Genomic DNA, 23,994 nt, shown 5'->3' with positions numbered 1-23,994 from the left:
CTCCAAATATAAGTTACAAAAGCTGATTTCTCGCGTTTACTTAAAAGATATAGTTTGTCTTCATTTTAAAAGAAGAAATTATTACAAAACACAATATGAAAACAATTGTAATGGTTTAAAAGATATTTTTATAATGAGATACGTTAAGGGTAGGCTAACAACTCCCCAGATTAGTAATACATGTCGCGGTGTAACTTTAGATAGAAAAAAATCTTATATCCAAATTAAAAGTGCACACTCCTCAAAATCGTAATTTTTGAAGATAATTGAGATATAATTTTGAGAAGATTTGCCGGTTAACGAACATATCATTTATGTTACATATATTACGACGTAAATTGTGTATTAAGTGTAAAACTTATTAAAATAAAATTAAAAGTGTTCAGTTAATTGGAATTTTCAGAGATATAATTTTGAGAAGATTTGCCGGTTAACGAACATATCATTTATGTTACATATATTACGACGTAAATTGTGTATTAAGTGTAAAACTTATTAAAATAAAATTAAAAGTGTTCAGTTAATTGGAATTTCAGTTTCATTTAGGACAATTTCAGTAAGAAATAAAAAAGACGTACTTCATATACACTAAGTTAAATTGTCCTAAGTGACAATGTAATCAAAAATCGACTAACCTGGAAAGAATAAATCAAAATTATGACCAGCAACTAAATTCTATTCTCCGACATAATATATAAAATAAAACATAAAAAGTTTCTTAAATTACCAAGCGTTATACAATGAAAAGAAACAAAAACTCGATTTTCTCAAAACCTAAATTTTGCAGATAGGACCTTTCATGTTAGGACGGCAGAATATTCTTCTCCTAGTTTCATGACCATTATCGATCGATCAAACAGATCCCAATAATGATGTAGTCGATTTCCCGTACCATTGCCTTCATTGCATTGTCTGGACACTGCCGACCCCGATATCATGTATAAAATGTGGCTGTGACGAAGAATGTTCAAAATAACAAAAACTTTTCTGGTTGAGAAATGGACATCTTTAACAGCAGATGAACTGCTACACGTAACCCAATCCCGAGATCAACATATAATCTTACAAGGATGGCTGCAATACCAAATACCTTCTTCAAACTACCACCAAGACGTTTGTATACGTCGGTTTCTCAGCAAGATCAACCAAGAAACGTAATAAGGAATCAAATTGATTACATAATGGTGAACAAAAGATTCCGTAGTGGATGCCTATCAGTTAAAAGTTTCCCCGGTGCTGACGTATCGTCAGATCATACTCCTGTAATTGGTAAATGTAGGTTTGGATTAAAGACGAAGAAAACAAAGGAGACAGTCGCACGGATTCTTTCAGAAAAGCTAAGTTACATGGAGCAAACATATGATCCAGAAGAATCACTCCAGAACTTATGTGAAACCTTTAACAAGATATGAGAAGAACATCTAATAGAAAATAAACAGAAGAGAAAAAGTTGGATGAATGACAATATACTGCAACTCATGGAAGAAAGAAGAAAATCAAAGAATAACAAAAGAACGTACAAAAATATTCATAGACAAATAAGAATCGAATAACGGAAGACCAAAGAAAATTGGTTAAAAACACAGTGTGAAGTGATAGAATTGTTGGAACAAAAACACAATATGTTTAATATGCATAAAAAGGTAAAACAAGCAGCTGGTCTTCAAAAATCCAAAACTGCAAGATCAGCAGGTGAACATCATCACAGATAAAAATCAAGAAATATGCATATGGACCAAATACATAAAAGAACTCTTTGATGATAATAGGTCCGAACAATTGTTTTCGAAGTCTTCAATCTTACTTCTAAATTTTGACGTTAAAATCTCCCATTATTATTATTTTAGATGCTTTGTTGTTGTCTATAGCTTTTTTAAGGTCTTTGTAAAAAGTAATTATTTCATCATCAGTTGCTTTTTCAGTTGGAGCATAAACCTGCACAATCTTTATTCTGGTTTGTGAATTTAGTTTTAAGATCATGTATGTAACCCAGTCCAAGAGGCTATGAATTATTTGAATTTGTGATTTTCTCTTCTTGTTGATTAAGAAACCTACTCTACCGTATGTATAATCTTCTTTGTCTCTGTAGTAGAGCCTGTTGCCTGAAGGTATGTCCACATAGCCTTCACCTCTTCTTTTAGCTTCTGATTGTCCCATTATTTCCCAATTTACGATCCCCAATTCCTATTTCGTAGAGTTTAACATTACATTACATTACATTGATAATTTGTAAAAACTTTTTACTCAATCTTAGTGTAACTTGATGTACACTTGTTACCTACAGTTTTAAATGTAATTATATCTATTTACTTATTTTAGCTGCGCATTGTGTAACAGATGCAAACGGAAGAAAAATAAGCGAAGATAATGTACGAATTGGTGTTGGAAAATACTATAAGAATTATAATGACCCACGAGATACTCTAGCTCAGTATTCTGCCGTAAGTAAAAATACTAAAACTATTCATGTTATTACTTTATATACAAGTTTATATGGTTAATTATGTTTCCTTAGGTTTTAAACATTTAGAGCCTTTCTCGTATGTCTTCTTAATCTGTCTTCCTCATACATTATAGACAAAGAAGTCGTTTGGCCTAATTGTCCTTCAAATTTTGAGTATACACCACATCTTGTTTAAGATAAGGAGATTATAACGAGAGGATTTAACGCCTGTAGTTGAACCTCGTTTACTCGTAGCTTCACAAGCATTCTTACGAGCAATATACTCTCATTATTTATAACTGAATGAACCGATTACCTGGAGTTAAGCCGTCCTTAGCTTCGTACTAAGTCATGCTTGCTTTAAAGAATCTTCAACCACGATCGAGCATGAAGATCCTCTCTCCACCGCGAAAAAATCTCATGGCTCATGGAACTCGAGGAGGGGCCTTCTCTAACTGAAGGCTAGTTATACCTTTTCTAAGAAGAGAATATCATTAAAAGTATTTTGTAGACCATTATAACGTCTTTTGTGAATGTGTTTATTACTTCCAATTCTCTATTATTTCATCTACAGATAAAATAGGTCAAAATTCTTTGTAGATTTACACTGGCTAGGAAATTCTCTATCTATTACATTCTCAAACAATTAATTTTGTTGTTGATTGTTAGGAATATGCACTATTTTCTATTTAATTTTTTTTATTTAATGTAATCCGTATTTACTTTCAGATTCAAGAGATTAAAGTACATTCCAGATACAAAGGGGAGGCACAAAGATTCGCTTCCGATATAGCATTTTTGGTAACAAAGGACAGATTAGTATTATCAAAGGTAGTGCAGCCAGTTTGCTACCATAATTTAAACGATAACGATAATCGCTTAACTTCTAGAGATGTAGGAGTGGTAAGTCATTTATATTGGTTGGTAGATATTAACAGTCAAATACATACTAAAGGGCATGACTAAACTCTATCACTCACATGTTCTGAACCGAAATACTTAACTTATTCAATTTCTGGATAAGTGAACTAACTTATTTTAACAAGTGGTACTTGTTCATAGTTTTTATGATGACGTTTCACTGGCCCAATCATTAAAACGAGGCACGGTAACCATTTTCTAAGATAATTTAAAAAAACAGGATTATATGGCAAATAATACCTCGCTTGAAAGCTTGTTTTATGATAGCTATCTTCAATTGCTCTTACACGATTATCTCTCTATCGCTCCACTACAATTGTATATTTAAATATTTATCAACAAATTCAAATTTACTAGAATAAAAATAAATTATACTTAAGGCTAGGAATATACATACAAATAAAAATAATAAGTAACTGTAATATTTAATGAAATATACAAGGCAGAAAAAATACCAGTAGAGTGGTTCAAATCAGAGTTCGTACCATTACCCAAAAAACCAGGAGCAAAAGTTTGTGAAGACTATAGGACTCTAAGCCTAATTAGCCATCTGCTGAAGCTGTTTTTAAAAGTCATCCACAACAGAATTTACGGGAAATGAGAGGAACAAATTGCAATGCAACTATTATTATTTAGCGTGCAGGTATTGTTTCAGAAATGTAGAGATGTCAGCTGTGTTGTTTTTGCATTCCTGATTGACTACAAGAAGGCTTTCGATAAAGTTAGGCATGAACAAATGATGGAAGTGCTGAAGAGGACAAGGATTGACGGAAGAGACCTAAAAATAATAGCTAATCTATATTGGAATCAATCAGCGGTGCTCCGAATAGATGGAGAATATACAGATCAGATCAAAATCTTAAGGGGAGTGAGACAGGGGTGCATAATTTCACCACTGATATTCAATCTGTACTCGGAGCATATTTTTGAAGAGACTAAAAGATATTGATGAAGATATCTCAATAACCTGCGGTATGCAGATAATACAATTAGTGTTTTCCATTACCATAGAAGGGGTGCAAAACTTAATGAACAAAATAACGGAAACAAGTAGAACATATGGACTGGATATAAACACCAGCAAAACCAAGCTAATGATCATCAGCAAGGAAAACATAACTGGAGCAAATCTGTATGTGAACCAAATGAGAATTGAACGTGTCTCACAGTATAACTACTTGGGAACTATAATCCATGAGTCGTGGAAAGGCAAAAAGTGCATTCTTGACCATGAGCTCTGTGGCCAAGATCCATGACCTAACACTAGAAACAAAAATAATGCTCCTTAAATGTTACGTGTAGGTACTCAGTGCTTCTGTACGGAGTAGAAACGTGGACATTGAAGGCGGAAACTCTATCAAAACTTCAGGCTTTTGAGCTATGGTTATACAGAAGGATTCTGAAGATACCATGGACAGACAAAGTCACCAATGAAGAAGTACTACTCCAATGCATTTTGCAAGGTAAAATTGAAGGAAAAAGGGCCCCAGGACAAAAAAGCATATCCTGGTGTGCTAACCTGAGAGCATGGTATAAAAAGACCTGAATACAGCTATTCCGTATAGCAACCAACAAAGTTATCATAGCCAGAATTATCCCCAACGTTCGAAACGGACAGGCACCATAAGAAGAAGACTTAAGGCAAAAACACTGATAAGAAGCCAAAGTCCGATACATTGATTAGCTTTGTGGCTACTCTCTGCAGGGTTAATTGAAAATGTGTGTTACAGTGGGGAAAAAAATGCAGAGCCGATTTAGAGAGAAAATTATTTATTTATTTTAGATAAATTTAATATCTTTCAAATTTTAGTTTTAGTTTAATCTGGTAGTTATTGTTAAATGCAAAATATAAACTAAAAATATATGAGCCGGTAAGAATGAAAGCGGCATAAATCATTTCAAAAAATGAGACCATTTTTTAAATACGCTGACATAGTACTATTCGGAATGAAAGTGGCTTTTAAAGTTTACTCTTCCTTAATATATCATTTTGGAAATGACCACAAGTAAACCATCAACTTCAAAATGAAAATATGAGCACGATATCTCGATTCGTGAACTTAAAATTGAGTTGTAGGAACAGTTCTTATTTACTCATCACAACAATTCCAAGTCTTGCTGTTTGATGAAATGAAAACAATGGTGAAAAATTCATATAAACTCTGGCTATTATTAGCATGCAAGAAATAGTCATATTCTGACGGAAAGGAAAAAATTAAAAAAAGTTTCCTAATATTCGATCAAAATGGCTGTGATTCAAACTTAAAACATATGGTGAGCGAAATCGCATTGTCTGGAAATACCGCTATACGCCGAATTGTTGATATCTGTTTTTTTTTCCAGGATATTGAAACACAAATAATCGTCGGACTACGAGACAACGAGACTGCAAATATTTTGTGCTGGCATTGAATGAGCGCTATTTCACAGATAATGTATAGTTGAGCATATTTTTACGCTTCGTGACAAATAGTTTCGGTGTTGTAGAGGAGCTATTTAATTTGTGCAACAGAACAGAACAGGATATCTTGAACCAAGTGAAAAAGGTTATTGAAGGTAGCAAAGTAGAATGGTTGAAATAGGAGTTGGTTTGTAAGAATAGAGCGCCTTCCAGAGTTAATCGATTAAGTGAAAAAAGTTTTAAAATTTCATTGTTTAATCCACCAAGGATCGTTATACGAGTATGCCAAGGACCTTGATTTATCTTCGGTTAAGGAGCCTGTATCGCGATGTATCAATAAAATCACGCCAGGTTATCAATCGACGACGATTCCGATAACTTTTCCGGAGGAGGAAGGAATTGCTCATTTATTGCAGTTTAAGATGTTTATCCATCTTGCACTGGCAAGATTTTTGGAACTTGAAGGAGTGTATTGCAATATTGCAATTTTTGAGGAGAACGAGGAATTACCAAACCAGTGACCTCCGAAACAAATATTTACCCCAATCTTCAATGTTTAATTAAGAAAATTCACATACACAACCATAAACATGTACCACATTACATAATATAATAATAAACTAAAAAAATGAACTAAATAAAATGTTTGCAAATGAAATCAGAAGCTAAGATATATTATCTGAGTTACAATCGATGATTGTAAATCAAATGAAAACTAAATATGTGGAGATGATAGAGGGATTAATGGAAGAAATTAAAAAGGTAAATGAAGAGTGGTCGAGCTAAATAATCTAAGTGCCAAAATTAAAAATTGCCAGAAATCAAAGAAAACTTGAAAAACCAAAAAATAAAACAAATATATAATTGTTTATGGAAATTCTGCTTTATTATTTATTAACAAGTACAAAAATATCGTATATCAAATTTTCGGTGTTAATACACTAAAGAAACTTAGTAATTCACAATAAATGAAGAAAAACAGGAAATGGTCTTCTAAGTCCATCGAAATAATATATGATATATTTGATTAAAAATTTAAATAGAGGTGAAATGCTTTTTTGCTTGGTTAATAAATTCTAGCATGGCGCGAATGTACATTTTCTTACTTTCGTTTATTTTCTGAACGCCAGGAAACGCTGAGAGTTCTGTCGACTTTAACTTTTGAACAGTCACACCATTTTTCAATACACGACACTTCTCCCATCCCATTAAGTCACCGAAATTTTTCTTGTACAATACTGTTCCTGGCTCTTCATTCGTCACACGCAACCACGACGCTTGAGTAATGCCAAGTTTAGATGTACTTAAGTTTAGATTTTAGATTAGAAATTTGAGAGAGTGGTTAGGTTGCAGCTCATTAGAATTATTCAGAAGCGCGGCCAATAAAATTAAGATAGCGATGATGATTTCCAACCTCCGATAGGAGAAGGAACCTGAAGAAGAAGAAGAAGTTTAGATTGTGATGACCTTTTATCGAAATAAAAAAAAGTACATTTTCCCCTATCTAACAGTCTGTAAGTCCTGGAAGGTCTAGCAACAGCAATTACAGTTTTTACGTCAGTCGTTTACTGTTTGAAGCTTGGAACTTTTTGCTCGTTTATCGATAACAGCAAAATCTATATCTGAAGATGAAAAGCTATGTCCAGAATCTAAAAATTTATGATCGATGATATCAAAATGTCCATTGGCTACTAAGAAAATTTATAAGAAAATAAACATTCGATAATAAAGATTCGGAAAATCCTTCATAAAAACTCCCCTATAGAATTTATATGTTGTGGTGCAGTCAGGATGTTTTATGCCTAACAAGCGTAGTAATCTTTTGCGGACTTGTAGCAAGTATTTCCAAAAACGTTTTTTACAAACTTTTTTCACGTTACCTTTCCCATCTGGAATAGCAAAAGTTACATACTGTCGTCTACTTTCTGAGATAGCTGCCTTGTTCGTTGAGTTCAAAGAAATGATACAAGTCGAAAAGCTTCATTTTCATATCAACCACGTCCCTACAGCTGAATTTACATTTACATTGATCTACAATAGAAAAATCTCATAATAATATCAAAGCAACAAAGCCAAAGTAACAATAAAAAAGTTTTAGGTTATAATATCGAATAGCACTGGTAGCTATTCACAAGTTAGACTATGGTGCGGCCTAAAATTTCAAGCGAAATATCTGTTAAAAATCTTGTACTAAACTCATGTTGTGGAACGGCTTTTATCAGGTTTTTGCAGCTTACATTTTTGTGTAACATAAGGTTTTCCACTCAATTCTGCTAGCTTCATACTGTTTTTTCTTGTTGATTTCGTTTTCTTTTTATCACTAAACGCGCTGCAATCCATTGTATTTACTTTAAAACACAAATACGTCAACCTGCATAATGGCTCTTATGCAAAATTTATATTTTGGCACTTCGATCACTAGCTCGGCCACTCTTCAAATAAGAAATAAATGGAGAGAATACAAATTTAAAAATTTAATAAAGTTGGAATACTTCAGAGTTACATTCACAAATAAAGGAGATGAATATGGAGAAATACATTATAAAAGACTACCAAAGAATACCATAGGATTATTAAACATACTAATGAAGACAAAAGAATTTGTCTAAGACAACTAAAATGCGGACATATGAAACAATAATTTAATTATAAAAATAATTTTATTAATTATATTAAAACGAGTTATGCCAAAATAGCTTCAATAAACTAGTACTTCATTATATCAGATATAAGTTTTTTTTTCTATTTTGATGATTATTTTCAAATTGTTGAACAGAAATTATTGTTTTAAATAATCTTATATACTAAAACGCTAGGCCCTTTTCTTGTCCACCACTTTACTCAAAAACCATATTAGATAATTAAAATATTTTTTCGGAATATTATTAGTATTACGTATGAGATTGTCAAGATATACTTTTGATACAAAAATTCACTTCCGGTTTTGAGATGACCGGAAGTTAAAATTTACTTTAAGTTTTAGACCCCACAATGTATATATGGATCGAAAGGTCTCGTCGAGACGAATCTAAATATATACTTCCGGTTTCGATCCGACACCGAAAGTGACCCGAAACGCGCATAAAACGTCAAGATAGAGCAAATCTGACACCGGATTCGTGATCAGCATGCAAAAGTAACTGCTAAATGATATCCATGTCGACATTTGATGAAAATAAATAAAATAAAAATTTCATTTAAAAAACTCGATGTCGAGTTGGTCCGCTAGTATGTTAATATTTCTATTTACATTTACTAATATGCTAATACTAGTATACTAATGCTTCATATTGATATTGAAACTATATTTTAGGTAACTGGATGGGGTTATACAGAAGCTGGTGGTAAACCGTCCGAAGAATTAAAAGAAGTTAAAATACCATACAAAGACGATGCTACTTGTGTCGCTGAATTACCAAGCGAATGGAGTGACCAATACTTTACAAATGATAAATTTTGCGCTGGACATTATAATAAAAGTGAGTCACGATTTACAGTGTGTGGATGTAACTTATTATATAATTCTTCAATGTCTCCTGCCTTCTGGGTTGCCGTTGTCAGTAGCCGACTTTATTTTATTTATTGTGAAAAAATACATATTTCCTACTACTATCCTTGTCTTTATTTATTCTTGGATCGAACTGTTATCGCATACCTAGATCCCAAATATTTGAAACAGGAGCAATATTTATTTATGGCTCTAGTACCAATCTTCTATTGCAACAGCTTTCAATGACAGGTTTAATCCATTTTTACCCTTAGTTCTATACTCGCAACAGCTCCTTTAATGGTAGCATAACCATCTCCAAAGCGGTTATAGTTTTTCCTACAGCGGTTATAGTCTTTCGTTGTTTGACTTATATCTTAATTCAGAATGGTTTCGACATCCTGTCACCCATTCTTCCAATACTTTTAACCAACCATATTTTTGATCATCTTCAGGTATTATTCAGTATTCGAATCAGCCATCATCAGTGGCATTACAGCTCGTTATGAGCCAAAGCCTTCTTCAGAACAATCTTCGATTCGCCCCTGTCTCTGGCAACTCTTCTCCATGCTTTTACTCCGATGAATTTTAGATCATCCTCTATGTTATCTCACTCTCGAATCAGTACCTTTCAAAAATTTTATACCCAATATCTCTTAGTGAAATCCTTCTGTATTTGGAACAATGCAGAGCTTCAGCTGCAGATATTATTGCAGTATTACCTTACCCTTAATAATTTCAGTATTTGATTCTAAAACTTTCTTTCCTGTTAGTACAAGATCCCCCTGCAGGATCACTACGTTCATAACGTAGTTCATCAAACTCACATTTTTACATACAGTTAAAATTGGAAGAACACATTGATAATAGATTGCCAATCCAAAAAAGGCCGTAAATATTTTTAATTCTATTAATAGTAATTAATTTTTGACAAAAACTTTATTTCGTTCATTTATTTTTTAAATAAAATACGCTGCTCATGACGTATATGCATGTTTTTTATATCAAATTAAAGCTAATTTTTTTCTTAATATGATGATATAAGATTGCCTGAGAAAAAATGGTCGCAAATTAGGGTTGCCAGCTGTTAAAAACTCGAGGTATCAAAGATAAAGTAAAATAGAGTTAGAGCGCAACGACACTGGTTTGACAAGTGATAGTATGTATTAATATATATCTATCGACTCATTCTTTAAACACTCACCCAACTGATACTTTAAACCAGTAGCGTTGCCTGTTAGCTGTCTTTTATTTTATCTTTGATACCTCGCGTTTTTAACAGCTGGAAACCCTAGTTTTCGACCAGTTTGTATGGGAGATTCATCTCTAGCATCTTGTCTAGCCATGTCATCAAATATGATTTCAAACTGTAACCACACTGACCAACTATAAATAGTACAAACCTAACAAAGTCTCCAGCTTCAAATTTTTGTATTGTTTGGTCATGTACAGAACCCAGCCATTTTGCAACAATATTTCTAATTTTTAAACTAGTCACTGATTTTTTGTAAATTTTGATGCAAAAATTCTTTTTCTGAACGATATGTCTGCATTTGCACCTCCATAAAAATCAATTATTATTAAAGTACAAATAACTGCAGCTACGCATCTTGGAAATCATAAAAGGGCATAAAACTCTTTTTCAACTTGGACCATTTCACCATTTGTTTGATATATTTTCAATTCTTGAAATTTTTACCCCCGATATACCCATATAGCTAGCTACTGATATTTGCTTTTTTTTAGACGCAAAAAATATTAATTAGTTAAAAATAACTGTTGGACTGATGTAACAGCTTCTCCCCTAAAAATATGTGGTGCTTAGTATTTTTTCTATATACATTAGAACATTAACGTAGAACATTAACGTTGGGTGGTTTGACTTTTAAATGATTTTCATCCACCAATGTTAATGTGATGACAAATTTTATTATATCTTAATTATATTACTTGCCTCTTTGTTACAGAGTTTTATTAAAGGTTCGATCTGTTCAAATAAAGACATAACTTCTATTCATAGTCATAATTCTAAACAATTCATTATACTGTAAACTTTTGAGTGGCGTACATATATATAAATTCATAGATTTGGATTAATTAGAACTTGAAGAAAACTGAAATTTACCCTTAATGAGAAGTATCTATTATGTTCAAAAATTAATTACTATGAATTGAATTAAAAATATTTGCGGCCTCTTTTTGACTGGCAACCCATTATCAATGTATTCTCTTAATTTTAAATGTATATATAAATTTGAGTTTGATTAACTACGTTATGAACGTAGTAATCCTGCAGTGGTATCTTAGGCTATGTTCTAATATTCTTAGAGAAGAGTTTTATATTTCTACTTTGCCTATATTCTTAGAACTCTTCAATTCTTTTTCGTCTTCATTTTTGCTTATTTTCTTTCTTGTTTCGTTAAACATAGACTACGGATTATTTTGTTCGCTTATTTTTAGCCAGCTTTAGATAAATAAAAAGAGCTTTAAAAAGCTTATAACATGTTTCTTATTTGCAGGCATAGCAGTATGCAAAGGAGATAGTGGAGGAGGGCTCGTTTTTCCTAATCGCAAGGATGAAAGATATTATATCCAAGGTTTAGTTAGCGTAGGTCATAGAGTAACGGATGGCTGTGATGTAGAAATAAGTGCCCTATTCACTAAAGTAGCTTTCCACTTAGATTTTGTGGAGCAAGTAACTGCCCAATACTATTAATGTAGCGTATAGTTAGCAAATAAAATATTTTTTTTTAAATCTTTATTTTGTTATGTTATAGAAGAGGTTGTAGGAGATCTGTTCTCTCTGAGAGCGGTTCTACTAAAAATTTATAAAAATGAAATTATAAAATTCATTATAGGACACTTTAACACCAAGGTTGGAAATTAAAGATGTGGAAAAGTTGTTGGGTCATTTAGATTGAGTGAAAAACGAAACAGATAAAGGATAAAGCAGGTTCGTTTCGGAGGAGGAACTTGTAGTCACTAAAGCTTTTTTCAAATTATCACCCAGACACTTATATATCCGTGGAGATCACCACAAGATAATCCAAATAGTATTGTCAGAAATCAGATTAATTTTGTGTATATATATATATATATATATATATATATATATATATATATATATATATATATATATATATAATCGGTCAATAATTGGAAAATGAAAGTAGTCAACTTCTTTGATTTGCTAAACTAAAACAAGTTTTAATTGAAGGCGATTAATTGGCAACATCGCACTTAACGATAACTCAGCAACGAAATCATATTCCACTTATCAATTTTACAGAGGCGTACTAAAAAAATTTTAAGTATTTATTTAAACACATAAGTAATTACGTAAAAATTAAATCTAAGACCGATATAACTATTAAATTATCATCTGTACTTTGACAGGTATCTTATAGTTGTCTAACAAAATAAAGTAAAATTTTATTGTTATTATAGAGTACCTAATACAGTACTTCAAAAAACAGAAAACTTTGGAAAATACTTATTTTTTCATTAGACTATACAATCTAAAATTTTAACATACGATCTCGTCATTACACTTCATTCTCTATTTATAGAATTGCTGTGTGCTGTAAACGTTATACTTACTTGTTTTTTTTTTTTTAACTTGATTTGAAAGTTTCCTTGTGTTTATTTGTTCTATATTCCATATAAATTAAAATGAAGTAAGCTAAACTATTATCATGTGAATGCGTGTATATAGTAGTGCATTTATTTATTTGAGTAATTTTTTGAAATATGAAATGAAGATGAGACTAACTACTAAAGAGTTAATAGCTTTGTTAGAAGAAGACTCAGATTGTGAAAATGCTGACTCAATGTGGGTTATTTGCCGCCGGAATTAGATGAAGTTTCCGATGTAGAAGACATTAATGATAATATTATTTGTGAATAATCAATAAAATCGGATATTTCAGGTACATATGAAATATAAGTGATTGACGATTCTGACTATGATATTCCTCTGAACCACAGATAAAACGTCCAAAGAAAAAACCAGGCAAAAATAGTAAATCCAAATTTGTCTCAAGTTATTAATATCAACAACAGATACTCCTTCGTACTCAGTAGTACAACATCAGTCTGTTTGATATTTAGTTAGACAATATAAAAGCCAACCATGGAGGCACGTCAGTTTAATGAGTCACTTGCTGAAACTCTTCCTCAGGATATTACACTCAAGAATGTACAAGATACTAGAAGAACTTAGCGGGTCAACACAATTCGGTTTTAAGGGAGGACTAGGAACAAGAGAGGCAATTTTATGTTTGAACACCTTAATACAAAACTGTTTAGATCAACGAAAAGATGTCTACCTCACCTTCATCGACTACGAGAAGGCATTTGACAATGTTAAACATGATATCATGATGGAACTACTACATAGGGCCAACATTGACCAGAAGGAGATTAGAATTATTCAGAATCTATACTGGAACCAAATGGCAAAGGTGAGGATTGATCAAGACCAATATACGGATGAATTTGAAATCCGGAAAGGTGTCCGCCAAGGCTGCATACTCTCTCCGATGCTTTTTAATTTATATGTTGAAAATATATTTGCGGAAGCATTAGAAGACACGGAATTAGGCATTAAGGTGAACGGCATACCAATTAGCAACCTACGCTATGCGGACGACACAGTGATTATAACTGATAATTTGGAAGATCAGCAGTTATTACTTGATAGGGTGAATAGCATAGGTAAAAAATATGGCCTCAAAATCAACATTTTGAAAACGAAGTATATGGTCATTAGCAGAAACCCTCCAGAAAACCCGATAATATGCATAGGTGACGATCCTATAAAACGCGTGAAAACTTTTAAATACCTTGGCACCACAATCAATGACCAATCGGATCCACAACAAGAGATAAAAACCCGCATACAAATGGCAAGACAAGCTTTTGTGAAATTCAGACCGCTCCTATGTAATCAAAACCTAAATTTCGAAATACGCTACAGAATGGTCAAGTGCTACATATGGTTCATCTTGCTTTATGGCATGGAAACGTGGACTTTGTAAAAAACATCTATCAACAAACTTGAAGCATTTGAAATGTGGTCATTGAGAAGAATGATGCGCATACCTTGGCTGGATAGAGTTCGAAACGATGACGTCCTTAAGAGAGCCGGCGTGGAAAGAGAACTCTTTGAATTAATTAAAAAACGCAAGATTGGTTACCTTGGGCACATATTGAGAGGAGCAAAATATGAAATACCACAGTTAATCCTACAAGGGAAGATCGAAGGTAGGAGAGGAGCCGGCCGCAAACAATTATCCTGGTTAAGGAATATTAAAGAATGGACAGGAATACACAATACAGGCGAGCTGTGTCACGCCGCCAAGAACAGAATTCTAGTAATGAGATAGTCGCCTACGCACTTTGGTCTATGGCATGTTAAGAAGAAGAGGCAAGTCATATATTGAAGTTTTTTCACTCTTTTTTGATAAACAAGTAATTGAGAGCATTCTATATTTTACAAATATTTATGCATTGCAGAATAACCGTCACGATTTTGAAATGAATGACATAGATTTAAAAAATTTATTGGCATATGTATATTATCTGGTTTACACTCTGCTTCAAATTGTTATATATATATATATATATATATATATATATATATATATATATATATATATATATATATATATATATATATATATTGGTCGAAGGATGAGGATAAAGAAGTGCACATTATAAGAGAAAGCATGAGCCGACATAGATTTATATTTATAATTTATAATAGTGAAGAAACCGCCACATCATTGTTAAACTTAGTACATGGACATCAATCTAAATTTGCTTTACCAGATGAAGCCAGATTCGACAATATTGGCCACATTACAAAAATAGACGATAGTGCAACAATGTCGGATCTGCAAAAGTAATACTATTTATTTATGTAAAATGTGTAGAGTGCATCTACACCCCGAATGTTTTGAAAAGTTTCACCTTAAAATTTAATGTACATTATGTTCCTTCATTAAAAATTGTACTGTTTTGTCTGGAAAATGGGGAAAAAATCTTTTTAGTTGTAAATTAGTCTTAATTTTTGTGTTTTTAGTCCAATCTAATAAATTGTCAAATTTCTCTTTGTTTATTGTATCTCCCTAATGGGTTAATACCATAAAAAGAATAAACTTACCCCAAATTTACTTTACTTACCTTAATACTATTTAAAAGTTAATAATAAAGTCTATTTAATAAATATATTCCCAAGAAATAGAACACACTACGCCTATGCACATATTAAATGTGGAACGAATAAACTAAAATATCATATTTCTCTCATTCCCATTCTTTCTAAGAACGTAAATATATATAGACCAGCGAAATGTTGATAAGTTTACCGATGTTTCAAACTATTCAATGAACTTGTCTAATTATACGCTCGTGAATCGTACCAATTTATATTGTTACGGGGGCAAATTTTATGGGACTAACTTACTTTTTCACTTATGGGCGAATCATACACAATAAAAAGAGCCCAGTAAGAATTTACTTCTGAGATTTCGCATGGTTGCCGTTAGCTCTTAGTTCAATTTGTAGATTAGTCACCTTTAATTGAAAATTGTCGGACTATAGAATACGTTTCGCTTGTATTCTTTTTTTAAAAGCATCATCAGTTCTCTACAAATAGAAATGATCTTAGAATATAACAGTGAACATACTTACAAAAATAATTTGTAGGTTTTTAGATGTTATAAAAACTCTACAATAACTTAATATTAATACTTAACTAACTAAACGAGAAAAAAAAAACAAAAAACACAAGAAAAACAGTAAAAGAGCATTATTGTTCATTTATTTTATTTGTTGGTGATTTTTTTATTTTGACCGATGACTTCATTTGGATGTTAGTTTGTTTAAGCTCTTTCAAGGGTCAAACCACACTAATCTTTTCGATTGTTTTCTATCCGTTGTAGGATGTCATAATTTCACATGTGGCTTGCTTTCGTATATGTGTTTATTTGGACTGCAGTGAGTATATATTGTTATGATTGTTTATTTTGACTTTGATTTTAATTTATTGAACGAATAAAAAGTTTATAATTTAATTGTTATCAAATGTAAAATAAGACTCCTTATATTACCTGTGTTCGATGGATTCAAAGACTTTCTAGTTGTCCTTTATCGAGATAGAGAAGAAGGATAATAATAAAAGAAAATAGTATATTACAAAAATTAAGTATTCTTTATTTTATATAAAAAAGGAATAAAACAATTTTCAACTTCTGCCGTTATCTTATCAATCAGCATACAAGAAAATAAATGAAATTTTTATAATAATAAAATTTTAAATCTACATAAATTTATAATAAGTGAAAACCAATTTTCCTTAAACTTTCCTTTACTTGAAACAAAAAACAACAAAACTGTAACTTTTGATTAGTCAAACAAAACTCAATTCTTTAAATTTGAATGATAATGACCATGATGTCAACACAGATCCTTCACAGATACCAATTTCAACTGTACAAAACACTTACAGCTTGTTTTTTTCTTATTGAATTGTATGTTGGTATATACCCAGAAAAGTCCAGTCTCCTCAACGATGTGATCTCTCCTCTTTGGCACCTCGGCTCCTTCCTAACGTCTCTGCAAACCTCCTGCAGACTACACAGAAACACCTGATTCACTTCTCCAAAAACTCAGCTACTTATTTATGACACAAGGACCTTCTTTTGTCAACTTGATGCCGTAAAAATACTTTCACATATACTTCACAAAATGCCCACGGTAGATACAAGTACCTCTTTTACTCTACTTGTTATCTCCTTCTGCAAAACTATTCACTTCTTTTTACAATGCCGGTATCCAAACTCACGAACCACACCCTATCTTCTAACAAACGACTGTTTCCTTCGATGGCCAAATTACAACTGCCTCTCCCCGTCTCCTAATCAGGCTAACCCCATTACCATTCAAAAACGACTATCCAATCAAAAGCTCAAATCTTGTTTACTACTGTTAATGTTTGTTCTAAAAATTCTGTGTATCATTTGGGAAGACCAAATTACTGTTTCAGAGAAAGAATAAATAAAAATTGATTTTTCTGTCCTCAGTCTGTTAATACACAATCGATACCTGTTTCCAAAGATTAGAATATGGTCATTTAATACACAAACAATTACAAGATTAACTTACAGGTAAAATGTCTTCTAATTCTACACAAAGGGGTTTTTTGATAATTTTATGGAAACGGAAAAGGTCGTTTGCCAAACAAATTTCTATTCTTATCTACACTAAATCTTATCTTAAATTACTATATACATTTTGTTTATAATGATATCTTAAAATTTTATTCCGATGGATCTTTTTATTTATATTTTTCTTTGGTTGGGGAAGAAGAAGTATGACAATATATATATATATATATATATATATATATATATATATATATATATATATATATATATATATATATATAGGTAAAGTTTATATATATATATATATATATATATATATATATATATATATATAAACTTTACCTATGAGCCTTATGCCCAATGTTCTTTACCCATCAATACTCCATAAGCAGATCAGATCAGATAGTTCTATTTCCACTCTACAAACTATTCATATCCACACAATAAGATTAATCTCTTACTCATATATATCCTCTTCACTCAAACACCTAGATAATTCCATGATACATCTCAAGCCAAGTCACGCATCTTACAGCCGTACTACAGTAACGTCCACACCATTTTGAACGTAACTGCTCTAACTAAAATTATCTCTCCTCTCAATTTTTCTTTTATAGTATACTTCATTTCCCTTACCTACACATGCTTTTCTTAGGTTGTGGTTTCGGACCTCTGGAGATATCAGTTTCTTATTCAGTTATTTTTCCTATCACAATAACAATATAACCTTACAAATTGTAAGTTTAGTCAAATAGAGTCACCTTTCACCCATCAACTTTGTTGGTTTTTCATATTTTTGATCTTCTTATGGTGCCCTATCCAATTAGTTGATGTTGGCGACAATTCTGGCATACTCCTCTCGGTCTTGTGTGACTCTAAAGAGTGCATGGGCATCGAGGTTTGTCCAATCCCTTATGTTTTTAAGCCATGAGTATTTCTTTCTTCCGATGCCCCGTTTTACTTCTATCTTCCCTTCCATAATAATAAGCTTTAAAAACTGCTACTTGAAATTTCGAAATATATGACCCAGATAAGCAGTTTTTCTTCTTTTTATTATTGGCAGCAATTCTCGTTCTCTGACCATTCGATTTAATATTTCGACATTTGCTGTGTGATCGGTCCAGGGAATTTTAAGTAGTCTTCTAAATACCCACATTTCAAAGGGCTCCAATTGGTTCATCACATTGGCCCTTATGGTCCAGGTTTCTACACCATATAGCAGTATGGAGTAAATGTAACATTTTACAAAGCGATATCGAAGCGTTAAGTTAAGGCTGCTGTTGCTTAGCAAGGTTCTCATATTAGTAAATGATGTTCTGGCTTGCTTAATCCTGCTACGTATCTCTATGTCTGGATCTACGAGGCATGTTTTTTAAGTAAGTACCGTTTTGCGATTCCGCCGCCGCAGCGCTACGGTCGGCGTTGCGCGCATGAGCGCTGGTTACCTACATCTCTTGTCTACGCACTGACGCCATTACAGTCTGATTCTTCATTGTATACTTGTTTACTCCAGTGTTTAAGATGCCTCCAACAATTGTGAGTCACGCTGATTGTGAAGTACGGGCTGTTACACGATTTCTTAGTGCTAAAGGCGTAAAACCGATCGATATTCATCGTGAGATCGTTGAAGTTTACGGACAAAACATTAGGAGTGATGGATTGGTAAGGAAATGGATGAGAGCATTTAAAGATGGCCGCACAAATGTGCATGATGAAGAACGGAGTGTTCTTAGGTCGTTAATGAAAATTTGGTGCAGAAAGTGGACGAAAAGGTGAGAGAAAACAGACGCTTTACAATTTCATCATTGTCCGACTGCTTTCCTCAGTATTCTCGTAGTGTTTTGTATCGCATTGTTACCGAGAACTTGAATTACCGGAAATTGTGTTCACGTTGGGTTCCAAAAATGTTGACGGATTTGCACAAAACCCAACGTTTAAGCAGTGCATTGACTTTCCTTGAGCGGTACCACAGTGAAGGTGAAGATTTTTTAGACCAAATTGTTACTGGTGACGAAACGTGGGTGGCCTACGTCACACCAGAATCGAAACAACAATCCATGGAATGGCGACATTCATCATCACCCAAAAGAGTGAAGTTTAAGCAAACAATTTCTGCCCGGAAAATCATGCGCACAGTTTTTTGGGACAGAAAAGGAGTATTGCTAGTGGAGTTTCTGCCTCGTAATGAGACAATCAATGCATCGTCTTATTGTGAGACATTGAAAAATCTGCGTCGTGCAATCCAGAACAAAAGACGTGGCAAGTTGAGTAAGGGTATCGTTTTGCTGCATGACAATGCCCGTCCACATGTGGCTAATCAGACCAAAGATCTCATCAAATCATTTAAATGGGAAACTCTAGATCATCCTCCATACAGCCCTGATCTGGCGCCCAGCGACTACCATTTGTTCCAGCACTTAAAGAAAGACCTGGGCGGTCAGCGTCTTCAAGACGATAACGAAGTCAAAACATTTGTGATGCAGTGGTTAACAAGTCAGGCGGCAGAATTTTATCAGGAGGATATTCAAAAACTGGTGCCACGTTATGACAAGTGCCTCAATATTCACGGAAATTATGTAGAAAAGTAGATTAAGGTACAGGCTTTCATGTAAAAATAAAATTATTGCCATATCTTTGCACGTCTTTTTTTAATTTCAAAACGGTACTTACTTAAAAAACACACCTCGTAGATCTTCAGTTATCCAACTACCGAGATAACTGAACTTAGGGACCTTTTGGATGTTTTTATTGTTTACTCTTATATTTAATTGCGTATTTCGTGTTCTGCTAACCTTCGTCTTGTCTATATTAATCTTCAAGCCCAGTAGTTCTCCTTCAGTGTTTATTCTATATATTAGTCGTTGTAGCGCTTCTTGGCTATCAGCTGTTATGACTGTATCATCAGCATAGCGAAGATTACTAATAGTCTGTCCGTTGATTTTGATTCCATCTTCAGTGTCACTTAAGGCTCTATCAAAAATCGTTTCAGAGTAAAGATTAAAAAGGAGGGATGACAGAACACAACCCTGTCGTACACCTTTTTCGATTGAGAAATATGATGTAGATTCCAGTCCTACTCTCACAGATGCCACTTGATTCATATAAAGGTTCTTTATGATTTTAAGGTCATTCTCATCCATCGAACGTTCCTGGAGTATTCTTACTAATGCTGAATGATTAACACAATCGAACGCTTTCTGGTAATCTATAAAGCATAGGAAGACATATTTTTGCTGATCTCTGCATTTCTGAAGTAGGATATTAGTAGGATCCCATATTTTTGATAACATACATTAATATCTAATCAACTTTCTCCATCCACATAACATGCATAAACTTATAACTTAGATACCTTATATTTGTCAGGTACCAAATGTTGTTATTTTAACATGTAGGGCCTTAGTTTTGACGTGACAACGTCTTAAATTAGGTTGTGGCTCGGAGTCACTCATGAAAAAGTGTAACGCCCGCTCACGTCTGTTACGATGAGTCACCGAACGAGAGAGAGGCCCGCCGGACCGGCGAATGCCTTGCGTCTCAGTCAACTACGTTAAAAGGAACAACCATCGACTTGACTTTCGCAAGACACATTACAGCAGAAACACTTCCTTTCATTTCATATTTCTCCTATCATCGTCCTATCCTCAACAAAATCACTCAAATAGAAATTAGTTAACTTTAAGTTTACATGTACAATGTTTTAGTAAACAAAATATATTTCTATAGTTAAAATTTGTGCAATTCTTATTTTCATTCAATTCCTTGTTCCTATTGTGCAATTTAATAATATTCATATCAATAAATATTCTACCGAGAAAAAGACGTTGTCACGTAAAATCTTCGCCCGTAAAACCGACTTTACAGGCAACCGATTTTTTTATTAAGTTTTGCATTTCAGCCTTTAGGCTGTTTGAAGTGGTAATTTCTTCACTCCGGCGACTATGGTTTGATGCATTGTCCATAACGATGACGCAGTTATCTTCAACACGTTGTAGAACATATTGAACCAACTGTTCGAAACGATCTGCATTCATATCCTCATGGTAATCACCGTTTTTTTTTTTGATAAAAAAATTAAACCACTGTCTTTTAGAAAGCCGCTGTCTTTTCCAATATGGGTCACTATGAGTCGCTGTCCTTTACATGTCGGTCCTCGGAATCCTTGAGATAGACCTTCAACAAAGCTTGCCGACTAATTGTTACAGTAGTTTCAGTCCACACATTTTTAACAGCATGTCCAGCATTGACCAAAGTTTCGTCTAAATAGTAGATTTTTCTATTTTGTTCACAGAACTCTGACATTTAACGCAGATAGTTACGACGCCATGTAATGATATCAGGTTTCTCTATCAACGCTGAATTCCTGTTGTAGTTAGCATAAGTAAATTCCAATTTATGTAACTGCTTACGCAAAGTTTCACGACTCATTTGGGGAATTACTTCATTAGTTTTTAGTGCAGAAAAGATTTTATCTAGAGTAGGACTTTCCTTATTCAAATAAAAAAGAATGAACTGTACGTCCTTATTTCTGAATTGTTATGTTCATTAAATTCAATTGGTTTTCGACCTCGTAGATGTGTCTGTGGACCTAAACTTCATCCGAGCGTTGTTTTTGACGGACAATCCTATAAACAATGGATGACGGTACTCCTGCCATACATTCACAACGACTTATTACCTTCACCTCAGATAATGTTTTTCTATATATAGTATATATATTCTATATATAATACAGATTAGACACTATTTTTTAGCTTCAAATCTTATAACTATAGTATTGAGATGCTACGTGTTCTCTGTCCTGTTGTATGGAGTTGAGGTCTGGGTAATTACAGATGCGACAGGGAAAAACTCATTAACTTTGAAATGTGGTGTTATCGAAGAATGTGGAAAATATCTTGAACAAAACACATAACAAATGCGGAAACGCTACGAAGACTGAAAAAATATAAAGAAATACTCAACACTATAAAGAAAAGAAAAATGAGCTACTTTGGTCACATACTAAGAAACGAGAAATACGAATTGATGCGGCTGGTTATAGAATAGAACTTTTCAGAACGGCTGCAGATAGAGTCAAATGAGCCATGATCATCGCCAATGTACTTAGGGATTGGGCACGTTAAGAAGAAACAATATTTAGCAAAAGCGATATATCGTTAAATACAAAGGCACCTGTATATATATATATATATATATATATATATATATATATATATATATATACACATGTCCAAAAGTTTGGAATAAGTACAAATATTATATCTACGCCTATGGTGGTTTTAAAACTGTTGTTGATATTCAGTTGATATTAATTCTAGAGCGTTTTTAAATGAAAATGATAAAAAATTTTAATCGTTTTTGTATGATTTTGGTCACATTCAACTGACTAGCGCATTTACACATTATTTCAGTCTTTGTTTAAATTTGAATTAAGCCGTTTAAAAATGCCTAAAAACGTGACATCTCATTTTGACAGATCTAGAGTAATTGCTTTGTTACAACAGGGCTTCAGTCAAAGCTATATCGCGAATATTGTTGATTTTACTCAGAGTGCTGTATCGAAAAAAAAAAAAAAAAAAAAAAATCCAAGATACAATTGACGTCAAGGATCGTCCCAGAAGTGGTAGAAGTCGATGTACAACAGCAGCACAAGACCAGCAAATAACATTGATAGCTCGTAGAAATCGTCTGGAATCTACAAGTGGTATATCCAGAGAAATTTCTAGGCTTCAAGGACTGAACATTTCACGGCAAATAATAACACGCAGACTAAATGCGGTAAATTTGTATCGTAGAAGACCGCTACGGGTTCCTAAACTAATCTACCAACACAAAATAGTAAGGTTGCAATGGGTTAGAGAAATGGTGCGTCTTGGTCCTAACTGGAATAACGTGATGTTCTATGATGAGTCAAAAATTGGCTTGGTATCTGATTCGCGAAGAACACTGGTTTGGAGGGCTCCAGGACGAGAAGCCCGATTAGAAACAGCCCAACTGCGTATCCCATTTGAAGGTGGCAGTATTATGGTTTGGGGTGGTATTATGAGTGGTACACGGACGTCACTGCTGGTTCTGGAGAGAAGAGTCACTGGTGCTGTATACATCGAGGAAGTTTTAAATCCTGTCGTACGTCTATTCCGAGAGGCAGTAGGTCATGAATTTGTGTTTATGCATAACAACGCACCTCCTCATCGAACAGCAGCAGTACAAAATTTTCTGAAAGGAGAATTAATATCTACATTACAGTGGCCCTCGAATTCCCCCGACATGAACATTATTGAACATGCTTGGGACATTATCAAATCACGCATCAAGAAGCGAAACAATCCTCCTATTACACTTCGAGAACTAAAAGATGCTGCTCGTGAAGAATGGGAGAGAATTCCGCAAGCCCAGCTCGACCAGTTCGGCAGCATGCCAAATCGACTACAATCATGCATACAGACCAATGGAGAAAATACTAATTATTAGTTTTATTAAAAATTATTTTTTTCTATACTAATTTATTTTTACATGTAGGTTGTACATTGTAAGTTTTTCACTCCAAGAGAATAAATAATTTTGTTGC

General features: G+C 33.3%; 1 protein-coding gene across 1 annotated transcript in view; it reads left to right on the top strand.

The window, feature by feature from the left end:
• The window catches only part of LOC140439980 (inactive serine protease PAMR1-like), a 79,626-nt gene extending 67,619 nt beyond the window's left edge, over positions 1 to 12,007 (top strand). The window contains exons 9-12 of the mRNA XM_072530200.1: positions 2,320 to 2,441; positions 3,173 to 3,346; positions 9,079 to 9,244; positions 11,772 to 12,007. Of these exons, the coding sequence (XP_072386301.1) occupies positions 2,320 to 2,441; positions 3,173 to 3,346; positions 9,079 to 9,244; positions 11,772 to 11,968 (659 nt within the window). The 3' untranslated portion in view covers positions 11,969 to 12,007. The remainder of the gene's footprint in view (positions 1 to 2,319; positions 2,442 to 3,172; positions 3,347 to 9,078; positions 9,245 to 11,771) is intronic.
• Positions 12,008 to 23,994: the final 11,987 nt, after the last annotated feature.

Source organism: Diabrotica undecimpunctata, chromosome 4 (genome assembly GCF_040954645.1).
Source record: "Diabrotica undecimpunctata isolate CICGRU chromosome 4, icDiaUnde3, whole genome shotgun sequence".
NCBI lineage: Eukaryota > Metazoa > Arthropoda > Insecta > Coleoptera > Chrysomelidae > Diabrotica > Diabrotica undecimpunctata.
The sequence above is the reverse complement of the archived record's forward strand: the minus strand, read 5'-3'. Positions and strand labels throughout refer to the sequence as shown.